Genomic DNA, 12546 nt, shown 5'->3' on the forward strand with positions numbered 1-12546 from the left:
TGAACAAAGGATGCTCAGTATCACCACTATTATTCAATATTATACTAGAAATGCTACCTATAGTAATAAGAGAAGGAAAAAAACTGAAAAATAGAATAGGCAATGAGGAAACAAAGACTATCATTTTTTGCAAATGATATGATAGCATAATTACGGAATCCTAGAGAGATCAACTAAATCTTAGAAAATTCTAGAGAATCAACTAAAAAACTACTGGAAATAATGAACAACTTTAGCAAGTTGCAGATAAAAAAAACCCCACACAAATCACCAGCATTTCAGTATATTACCAATAAAGTCCAATAGCAAGAGACAGAAAGAGAATTTCCATTTAAAATAACTGTAAATGATATAAAATACTTGGAAGTATACCTGCTAAGACAAACCCCAGGAACTATAAAAACACAATTACAAAACACTTCTCATAGAAAGTCAAATCTAAAGAACTGGAAAAATATTAATTGCTCATGGGTAGGTTGAGCCAATATAATAAAAATGACAATTCTATCTAAAATAATCTATTTATTCAGTGTCATACCAATCAAACTACCAAAAAATATTTTATAGAGCTAGAACAAAATCATAACAAAATTCATCTGAAACAACAAAAGGTCAAAAATATCAAGGGAACCAATTAAAAAAAATTGAGAAGGGAAGTGGCCTAACCATACCAGATCTCAAGCAGTATCATCAATACAATCTGGTACTGGCTGAGAAATAGAGTGGTGGATTAGTGGAACAGATTAGGTACACAGTACACTGTAGTAAAAGACCACAGTAATCTAACTGTGAAACCCAAAGATCCAAGCTTTTGGGACAAAAACTCATTATTTGACAAAAACTGCTGGGAAAACTGGAGAACAGTATGGCAGAAAGTAGGTATAGATCAACATCTTACACCATATATCAAGATAAGGTCAAAATGAGTACAAAATTTAGATATAAAGGATGATACTATAAGCAAATTAGGAGAGCATGGAATAATTTGCCTGTCAGATCTATGGATAAGGAGAAAATTTAAAGCCAAATAACATATAGAGAGCATTATGAAATATAAAATGGATAATTCTGATTATATAAAATTAAAAAGGTTTTGCACAAATAAATCCAATGCAACCAAAATTAGAAGAAAAGCAGAAAACTGGGAGAAAATTTTACAGCAAGTATCTCTAATAAACACCTCATTTCTCAAATATGTAGAGAACTGGGTCAAATTTATAAGAATGCAACTCATTCCCTAACTGATAAATGTCCAAAAAATATGAACAGGCAGCTTTCAAACAAAGAAATTAAAGCTATCTATAGTCATATGAAAAAATGCTCTAAATCACTATTGATTAGAGAAAGGCAAATTAAAACAACTCTGGGGTACTACCACACCCCTATCAGCCTGGTTAATATGACAGAAAAGGAAAATGATAAATGTTGGAGGGGATATGTGAAAACTAGGACACTAATGCACTGTTGGTGGAGTTGTGAACTGATCCAAATGTTCTGGAGAGCAATTTGGAACTATGCCCAAAAGGCTATTAAACTGTGCATACCTTTTGATCCAGCAATCCACTATTAGATCTGTATCCCAAAGAGATTTTTCAAAAGGGGCTGGAGAACCTATATGTACAAAAAATATTTATAACAGCTCTTTTTGTGATGGCTAAGAATTAGAAATTGAGGGAATGTCCATCAATTGGGGAATAGATGAATAAGTTGTGGTATATGATTGTAATGGAATACTACCACACCATAAGAAATGACAAGGAAGATGGTATCAGAAAAACCTGGAAAAACTTAACATGAACTGATACAGAGTGAAGTGAACAGAACCAGGAGAACATGATACACAGGAATAGCAAAATTGCACAACGAACAACTGTGAATGACTTAGCTATTCTGAAGACAATCCCCAAGGACTCATGATGAAAAATGCTATCTGCCTCCCGAGAAAGAACTGATAGAGTGTAAATGCAGATGGAAACCTTCTCTCTTCTCTCATTTTTTCCCCCACTAAATCACTAATATGGAAATGTTTTACATGATTACACATGTATAACCTATATCAGATTTCTCATTGTCTCAGGCAGAGGAAGGGGAGGAAGGGAAGGCTAGAATTTGGAACTCAAAATTTAACAAATTTTTTAAATTATTTTTATGTGTAATTGGGTAAAAATAAATTTTTTTAAAAGTCTGGGAAGAGGTCTCTGGGCAAAACTGAATCAGATGGGGCACTGTGAGGCTTTTCTTATGCTTTGGTAGGTGGATATGTCTGTTAACCAAGGGTTTCATGAGCTCCTTGTCTAAGTATGTACCTTTATAGTAGTCTTTAAACAATAAGCTAGTGATAGTGAATGGCAGAAGAATGTCTAAAAATACAATGGGGTCCCTTCCTCACAAGGGCCCCTGGTTGTGGGTTTGAAGAACTAGGAAGAGCCATTAATAGCTGATGGTAACTGCCTAAGGATCCAGGGATTTCCAGGGAAGGAAATTACACAATTGCTCTCAAAGGTTGATAGTTTAATTGAAGTTTTCCTATAGGTCCATCTGTAAAATGAGGCAGTCGAAGTAGATGTTCCTTTAGATCCTTTCCAGCTCTGAAGCTGTGATCACAACAAACTAGTCATTTCATCATATCATTCTTCAGAGGTGCTCTGAATTCTATGACTGAAGGAGAGCAAAGAGTGGTCAGAAGTAAGTAGCTTCTAAACTGAGCTGGATCCCAGTTAGTAGTGACCACGTCGAAGAACCTCCCAAGTTGTAGCAGCATTTGATGATCTCTATCAGTGACCAAGTTCTAGGGCAAGAGTTCTTCATCTTGTCTGTGTAACGGGTTCCTCTGGCAGTCTAGTGAAGCCTATCTATGGCCCCTTTCTCAGAATATTTTTTAAATGCATAAGATAAGATACATAGGATTACAAAGAAAACTCAGCATATTGAAATAGAGATTATATGTGAACATATACATGCATATGCATGCATATATGCATGTGTATCTACATGTATGCAAACAGATACCAGGGGTGGGAAACCTGCAGCCTTGAGGCCACATGTAACCTTCTAGCTCCTCAAGTGCAGCCCCTTGACTGAATTCAAACTTCACATAACAAATTCCCTTAATAAAAAGGATTTGTTCTATAAAACCTGGACTCAGTCAAAAGGCTGCACCCAAGCACCTAGAAAGGCCACAGGTTCCCCACCCTTGAATAAACAAATATGCATATATACATACACACACACACACACACACACACACACACACACACACACACACACGGGTTCACAGATCCCAGGTTAAGAACCTTTGCTCTAGCGGCAAGGAAAAGATGGAAGTAGAGAGGGAGGATGACAAAAAGAAAGTCAGAAAATCCTTCACCATTCTCATAATACAATGCAGAGCCCTTGAAATGACAAGCCATAACTCACCGCTGACTTTTAGTTAAGGCTTCACCGGACTTACTTTTAAAGCTAGAAGGGACCTAGAAATTAAGTTTGACTCTATCATTTTATAGAGGAGAAAACTGGAGCCCTGAGAGGTAAAGTCATTTGCAGGTCATGCAGGTTGTAAGTACCAGAGCTGGGATTTGAACAGACATTCTCTCACTCCAAATCCTGATTTCTTTCTACTGTTGATGAGGTTTGGGGATGCTAGGACTCCGAGAATGCCAACGCAGAACTGGGCTGGGGCCCAAGTACTCCATCACTACCATCTTATCTATTGTTTTCAGGAATCTGGGGTCAAATAGGCATCACTTATAATACCAACAATCTCCTGGGCTCCATCTGAACCAAAGTGGCTCCAGGACACAGGAACTGAAGAACAGTTCTAAATTGGGGGAAGGGTGACAAGTACAGAGGGCACAAGATTCAGAAAGCCACAGGTCCTACTAGAGTGGTAAGGGAGAATTTAATAGCCCATATACAGAAGCTGGATTTGAGTTACAAATTAATTTGCCCAACCAATCATACAACAGACAGATAGGATCAGGGCAGAAAAGCAAAGTCAGAGTTAGCAAGTGACTCATGTAATTATAAGCTATGTAATATTGGCATAAAGAGTGCAGCTGGGAGTGCTGCTAGGATACCAGGTCCAAAAGGGAAAAAAGTGGATTAACAGGTAGAGTTGTGTCACCACATAGAAGGGATGATGGAAGGTACAATGTTGTAAAATGCCTATTCTTAAGTGAGGCGTCAAAGAATCTTAACATGTGCAAAGGTCATACTAATATGATAAAATTGTGATGGCAGGTTTGTACTAAATCACCTGGTCAAGGTATCAAGACTTTATTCTAAGCGTTAACTGAATTTTGGGAGCTGCATATGTGGGCTAAGTAGTAATTATTTGGGAAAAGAAATGGCAACACAGTTTTGGGCTTCCCAAAGCAAGCAGATTCTGGAAAAATGAACAGGAGAAACTAACTGGAAGAGGAAAAAACCATGGGTAAATCATTCCTGCTTTTCTAATTGCTCCTTCTCTGTATCCCTCATTGGCTTTCTTCCACCTCCTTCTGGCAATCCTTTTGACTTCATTTCTTATTTCTCAATACCCTATTTTGGTAACCTCAGCCATTTCTATGGCTAAAAAGATAAGCTCTAGGCTTCTTGCCACTTGTTACCTTCACTTACAGATCTCACCAGTATTTCAAACTCAGCTGGCCAAAACTGATCTCTCCAACTGGAAGCTGTCTTTCCTTTAATTTCCCATGAAACTTTGGATCTCTGCTTTGCACTTATCACATTCTGATTTACATTAAGATGAAAGTTTTATTTGGATGCTTCCTTATGGTATTGAAGAGACCTTGAATTTCTGAAGGCTATGCCAACTGAGAACAAGTTTTAGTACGTACAACTAAAATGGAAAGTTTTTGAGTATGGGCCTGTTAACAGAAAGAAAGAGCATGGAACCTTGGAAAGAATAATGGATTTGAAGTCAGAGGTTGAGGTTTCATAATCCCACATCCTCTGGCTTCAAATCCCAGTTTTGCCACTAACCATCCAGGTGACCTTGGGCAAATCATTTAACTTCTGTGGGCCTCTATTTCCTCATTTGTAAAATGATGGGAAGGGGGTTGGCCTAGATCACATTTAAAGGTTCCTCTTTGCTCTATGTCTGTGATCCTATGTTTCTTTTCTAAAGACCAGCTCAACTAATTTTGGAAAGGCTAATTATCAGATTATTCATAGGCAACTCTATTAACTCATAGAAAGATTATGATCTGTATTAGTAGATCTTTGAAATTAAGGCAGTTAGGTAGTGTAGTGGATAAGAGCACTGGGCCTGGAATCAGGAAGAACTGAATGCAAATCCTGCCTCAGATACTTCCTTGCTCTGTGTGACCCTGGGTAAGTCATCTAACCTATCTGCCTCAGTTTCCTCAACTGTAAAGGGGGATAATAATAGCACCTACCTCACAGGGTTGTTGTGAAGATCGAATGAAATAATAAAATTGTAAAGCAGCCCTCAGCATAGTGTCTGGCACATAGTAAGCCCCACATAAATGCTAGCTATTACTTGAAATATAATAATTTAAGTACTATTGGTGTGTGTGCGTGTGTGTGTGTGTGTGTGTCTATGTGCGTGTATGCACACGCACTGTATCTCCCCTAATGAACTGAGGTCAGGGGCTTTCTTATTTCATTATTGTGCCTTGAACATAATAGGTATTTAACAGATGTTGAAATGAATAATTCTAGTATGAAAACAAAAAAGATTCAAGAAACAAAAATAAAACTCATATTCCTTGTGCTTAAAGGATATATGATCCACAAAGTTGTAAAAGACTGGATGAATGTGAACTTACTGATAGGGCTTTATGTTTCCAGGAGGCAGAGGAGAGCCTCAGAAGTCTAGAGCTGGGAGGAACGTTACACGTAATTTTTTCCAAATAGTTCATTTTATTGATGAAGAAACTAAGGCAAAGAGAAACTAGACATTCAAATTTGTGAGTGGAACAGCAAAGGAAGGTGAGGAAATTGCACTTGTGATTTTATCAGTATAGGGAACTCCAGGAAGGGAGAACTTCTCTACTCAAGAATATCCTGCAAATGTTCTGCAACTTGTGGTTAGAGAGTATTTTGGGGGCAGAGCCAAGATGGTGGAGTGAAAGCAGTGACTTGCTTGAGCTCTCCCCCAAACCCCTCCAAATACCTATTAAAAATGGCTCTAAACAAATTCTAAAGCAGCAGAACCCACAAAAAGACAGAGTGAAACAGATTGCCAGCAATCCTGGTCTCAGACAAAGCAAAAGCAAAAATAGATCTAATCAAAAGAGATAAGGAAGGAAACTACATCCTGCTAAAAGGCACCATAGACCATGAAGTAATATCATTACTAAACATATATGCACCAAATGGTATAGCACCCAAATTCTTACAGGAGAAGTTCAGGGAGTTACAGGAAGAAATAGACAGCAAAACTATACTAGTGAGGGACCTGAACCTCCCCCTCTCTGCACTAGATAAATCTAACCAGCAAATAAACAAGAAAGAAGTTAAGGAGGTGAACAGAACATTAGAAAAGTTAGGTATGATAGACCTCTGGAGAAAACTGAATGGGGATAGAAAGGAATATACTTTTTTCTCGGCAGTACATGGCACATACACAAAAACTGACCATGTACTAGGGTCACAATCCAATGCAGAAAGGCAGAAATATTAAATGCATCCTTTTCAGATCATGATGCAATAAAAATTATATGGGGCCATGGAAAGATAGACTAAAAAATAACTGGAAACTAAATAATTTAATCTTAAAAAATTATTGGGTCAAACAACAAATCATAGAAACAATCAATAATTTCATTCAAGAGAATGACAATAATGAGACAACATACCAAAACTTATGGGATGCAGCAAAAGCAGTTCTTAGGGGAAGTTTTATATCTCTAAATGCTTACATAAATAAAATAGAAAAAGGAGATTAATGAATTGGGCATACAACTAAAAAAACTAGAAAAAGAACAAATTAAAAATCCTCAACTATATATTAAATTAGAAATACTGAAAACCAAAGGAAAAATTAAGAAAATTGAAATTAAGAAAACTATTGAACTAATAAAAAACTAAGAGCTGGTTTTATGAAAAAACCAATAAAATAGATAAACCTTTGGTTAATTTAATTAAAAAAAAAGAAGAGAAAACCAAATTACTAGTATCAAGAATGAAAAGGGTGAAGCTACCACCAAGGAAGAGGAAATTAAAACAATTATTAGGAATTATTTTGCCCAACTACATGCCAACAAATTTGACAATCTTAGTGAAATGGATACATATTTACAAAAATATAAATTGCCCAGATTAACGAAGAGGAAGTAAAATACTTAAATAACCCCATCTCAGAAAAAGAAATTGAACAAGCCATTGATGAACTCCCTAGGAAAAAATCTCCAGGGCCAGATGGATTTACATGTGAATTCTATCAAACATTTAAAGAACAATTAATTCCAATACTATATAGACTATTTGGGAAAATAGGTGAAGAAGGAGTCTTACCAAATTCTTTTTATGATACAAATATGGTGTTGATACCTAAACCAGGAAGAGTCAAAATAGAGAAAGAAAATTATAGACCAATTTCTCTAATGAATATAGATGCAAAAATTTTAAACAAAATACTAGCAAATAGATTGCAGCAACTTATCACAAGAATAATACACTATGACCAGGTAGGATTTATACCAGGAATGCAGGGTTGGTTCAATATTAGGAAAACTATCAGCATCATTGAGCATATCAACACAAAACCAACAGAAACCACATGATCATCTCAATAGATGCAGAAAAAGCTTTTGATAAAATACAACACCCATTCCTATTAAAAACACTAGAAAGCATAGGTATAAATGGAGTCTTCCTTAAAATAATAAATAGCACATATCTAAAACCTTCAGCAAGCATTATATGTAATGGAGACAGGCCAGAAGCAGTTCCAATAAGATCGGGAGTGAAACAAGGATGTCCATTATCACCACTGGTATTCAATATTGTACTGGAAACCTTAGCTTTAGCAATAAGAGAAGAAAAAGAAATTGAAGGCATTAGAATAGGCAAAGAAGAAACAAAGCTACCACTCTTTGCAGATGACATGATGATATACTTACAGAATCCTAGAGAATCAAGTAAAAAACTACTTGAAATAATAAACAACTTTAGCAAAGTTGCAGGCTATAAAATAAACCCACATAAATCATCACCATTTCTATATATTACCAACAAAGCCCAACAGCAAGAGATTTAAACTTACTGTAGACATTATAAAATATTTAGGAGTCTACCTCCCAAAACAAACCCAGGAACTCTATGAACACAATTACAAAACACTTTTCACACAAATAAAATCATATCTAAATAAATGGAAAAACAGCAGTTGCTCATGGGTAGGCTGAGCTAATATAATAAAAATGACAATCCTACCTAAGCTAATTTACTTATTCAGTGCCATACCAATCAAACTACCAAAAATTATTTTATAGAGTTAGAAAAAATAATAACAAGATTCATTTGGAAAAACAAAAGGTCTAGAATATCAAAGAAACTAATGAAAAGAAATGCAGGGGAAGGTGGCTTAGCAATTCCAGATCTTAAATTGTATTATAAAGCAGCAATCATCAAAACTGCTCGGTACTGGCTAAGAAATAGGGAGGTGGATCAGTGGACTAGATTAAATATGCAAGACACAGTAGTCAATGACTATAGTAATCTATTATTTGATAAACCCAAAGATCCCAGCTTCTGGGATAAGAACCCACTCTTTGAAAAAAAAACTGCTGGGAAAACTGGAAAAGAGTATGGCAGAAACTAGGCATAGACCCAAATCTCACACCATATACCAAAATAAAGTCAAAATGGGTTCATGACTTAGATATAAAGGCTGATACCATAAGTAAACTGGGAGAACAAGGAATAGTTTACCTATCAGATCTATGGAGAACAGAAGAATTCATGACCAAACAGGAGATAGAGAACATTATGAAAAGCAAAATGGATAATTTTGATTACATTAAATTGAAAAGTTTTTGCACAAACAAAGCCAATGCAACTAAGATTAGAAGGAAGGTAGAAAATTGGGAAAGAATTTTTACAACCAGTCTCTCTGATAAAGGCCTCATTTCTAAAATATATAGAGAATTAAGACAAATTTATAAGAACACAAGCCATTCCCCAATTGATAAATGGTCAAAGGATATGAACAGACAGTTCTCAGATAAAGAAATTAAAGCCAACCTCTAGTCAAATGAAAAAATGCTCTAAATCATTATTGATTAGAGAAATGCAAATCAAAACAACTCTGAGGTACCACATCACACCTATCAGATTGGCCAACATGACAAAACAGGAAAATGATAAATGTTGGAGAAGATGTGGGAAAATTGGAACACTAATACATTGTTGGTGGAGTTGTGAAATGATCCAACCATTTTGGAGAACAATTTGGAACTATGCCCAAAGGGCTACAAAAATGTGCATACCCTTTGATCCAGCAATAGCACTTCTAGGGCTATATCCCAAAGAGATCAAACAAATGGGAAAAGGACCCACATGTACAAAAATATTCATAGCAGCTCTTTTTGTGGTGGCAAAGAATTGGAAATTGAGAGGATGCCCATCAATTGGGGAATGGCTGAGCAAGTGGTATATGAATGTAATGGAATACTATTGTGCTATAAGAAATGATGAACAGGCTGACTTCAGAAAAACCTGGAAAGACTTATATGGTCTGATACTGAGTGAAGTGAGCAGAACCAAGAGGACTTTATACACAATAATAGCCACGTTATGCGATGACTAGTATTGTTAAACTGAACCCTTCTCAGCATTACAAGGATCTAAGACATCTCCAGAGGCCTCGGGGATGGAAAATGCTGTCCACACCCAAAGAAAAAACTATGGAAGTCGAATCATTCTCCCTTATTTTTACCTTTTGTGGAGTTTTGTTTCATCTTTCTGATGGTTCCTCCTATTGGTTTTAATTTTGACTTACAACTTCACTAATGTGAAAATATGTTTAATGGGTATGCAAATGTAAAGCCTATATCAGATTGTATGCCGTCTTGGGGAGGGTGAGGGGGAAGAAGGGGTAGAAAAATTTTCAACTCAAAAGCATATGGAAGTGACTTGGTAAATCAAAATAAATTAATAAAAAAAAATTAACCTACACTGAGTTGCTTGCCTTTTCAATGAGTGGGTGGGGAGGGAGGAAAGGAGAAAATTTGGAACCCGAAGTTTTAAAAACACATGTCTAAAAAATGTTTTCACGTGCAACTGAGAAATAAGAAATACAGGTAATGGGGTACAGAAGTCTATCCTGCCCTACAGGAAAGTAGAAGGGAAAAGGGGTAAGAGAAGGGGGGGAGAGATAGAAGGGAGGGCAGACTAGGGGAAGGGGTATTCAGAATGCATGACTTTTTGGGGTGGGGGAGGGGTGAGAAGGGGTAAAAATTTGGAACTCAAAATCTTGTGGAAGTAAATATTGAAAACTAAAAATAATAAATTTTAAAAAGAGAGAGTATTTTGAGGAGCCACACAGCCAGTGGGATTTGGGAGTCTGAAACTGGGTCTTCCTGATTCCAAGACCTGCTCATTGTGTCACACTATTAATAAAAAAGTAAGTAAAGTTATGGAATGTACGTCCACAAATATCACAAGTTGAAAATACACTTTAGTTCTAGAGGGGCTTAGATTAATTTAGAAGAGGCTAAAGAAAATTAAGAACCTTTGAAGGTAGTCAATAAAGGCAGCTCTTTCAGCCTCTAAGCAAAATAATGGCAGGAAGCCTTGGCTACCACCAGTACAGTACTTCTCCCAGGCTGGAGGAGGCTGAGACAGGTGGAAGTAGTTTGTCAATTCTTAGGATTACAGTATTTAGAGGTGAAACATAACTTGGAGATCACTGTTTAACACTCATTTTATAAGAGGGGAAATTGAGACTAAGAAAGGCAAAAGCTCTCCATGATCTGGTTCCATCCTACGTTTCCAGTCTTATTTCACATTATTCCTCCTCACACACAACATTGCTCAAACTTGCCCATCTCCTTATACCTTTCTGCTTTTCAGAAAGTTTATCTGACTTTCAGGCTCAGTTCAGGTCCCATATCCTCTGCCAAGACTGTGATTTCACTAATTACTAGTGTTCTCTTCCTCCTCAAGTTACTCTGTATTTACTTTTTTATGTACATATTATGTCACCCCTTGGAATGCAATCCCCTTAAAAGGCCAAAGCCGTGTGGCTTTTGCTTTTGTACCCTCATCACTGTGCTTTTGACACAGTGGGCTAGTGCTCTGCACATAGTAGGCCCATAATGTTTGTTGAAGTACTATGTACAAGGTCACACAGTCACAGGAAAAGGCAAAACAGGAACTGGAGTCCAGTTAGATCCAGATCTAGTCATCTTTTCACTTCAAAGCAGCAACTTCAAGCCAAGGGCAAAACACACTGAACTCAACTGAATTCAACCAACTTGGTCAAGGTATGACGATGGAGGTAAAGTAGAAAGTGAAATCCCTACACTTAGGGAGCTCCTATTCTATTGGAGGGATACAACATTTGATCAAATAATAAAGGATAATGCGACATGGGAGGCACTACTAAAAACTGACAAAGGAAGACATGGGAAACAAGAGTCAGGTAGCAGTGCCAAGGCTCCAAATGGACGCTTATGGTAGTAATTTCAAAAGTCGGAGGTGGGGGGGAGGCATAGTACCGCCACCGAGGTGAGGATAATATGAAAGCATATACAGGTAGGTTTGAGACAGTCAGCTAGCATTTATTAGGCACCTGCTATGTGTTAAGCACTGTACTAAATGCTGGGGGTACAAAGGTAAAAAACAAAAAGAGCAAACCTAAACCCCCCCAACAAACTGGATTAAGGCTTTGCATGCCAAGCTGAGGAATTTGTGTTTTAAGCCGCTGAACACACTTTTCAGCAGTGGAGTGGGGTCAGATTAATGGATAAAAACGAGGAAGGGGGGCGGGAGGCGGCTCTTGAGGAACGAATCCCAGCGGGGGCACCTGGGGAAGGGACAAAAGGGGGTGGCAGGAGAGGAGAAGGCAGATCTCGGATGGAGACGTCATCTATCCGAGACTTCATCTATCCCCTCCTTATCTTCCAGACTAGCACGGCCAGACCCCGAGGGTCGTAATGAACTGAGCACCGGACCGGATCGCTTTTTCGCGGGGATGAGAAGCGCAGCCCAGCGGGGGTGAGGGAGACCCCGGAAATCCCGAGTCCGGGGCCCCGACAGATGGTCCCGCTGATCCCCAGGCACAAGCACTTCCCCGTCCCAAGCCTTACGGTCAATGCAAGACAAGACGCCCCGGACGCTTCCGCAGGCTGGCTTTTGCAGACTCCCGTGCAAGCTGCCCAGTTGGGCGGCCAGGCGCCCGCCGCAGAGCCTCAGCATGGCCTCGTCGCCGGCAGGGTCTCGCCGTCTCGGGTCACTGGCACAGTCCCAGGTTGCTGGCTCGCGCAGTTAAAGCTCAGACCGAAACTAGCCTGAGGCTAGGATTGGGCTGGGGGTGGGAGGAGGCTGGGGCTGCCCCGCGGCACTCTGGGAATT

The 12546-nt window shown here is 38.2% G+C and overlaps 1 protein-coding gene across 3 annotated transcripts in view; it reads right to left on the minus strand.

Moving 5' to 3' along the window:
- The window catches only part of ACAD8 (acyl-CoA dehydrogenase family member 8), a 29176-nt gene extending 16694 nt beyond the window's left edge, over positions 1-12482 (minus strand). For all 3 annotated transcript variants that reach the window (XR_013483084.1, XM_020968760.2, XM_020968759.2), the window contains exon 1: positions 12282-12482. Coding sequence is in view for 2 of the 3 variants with exons in the window: in XM_020968760.2 (XP_020824419.1) it covers positions 12282-12390 (109 nt within the window). In the remaining variant the exon portion in view is untranslated. The remainder of the gene's footprint in view (positions 1-12281) is intronic.
- Between the last annotated feature and the right edge of the window lie 64 nt (positions 12483-12546).

Source organism: Phascolarctos cinereus, unplaced genomic scaffold (genome assembly GCF_003287225.1).
Source record: "Phascolarctos cinereus isolate Bilbo 61053 unplaced genomic scaffold, phaCin_HiC Scaffold_726;HRSCAF=1367, whole genome shotgun sequence".
Taxonomy (NCBI): Eukaryota; Metazoa; Chordata; class Mammalia; order Diprotodontia; family Phascolarctidae; genus Phascolarctos; species Phascolarctos cinereus.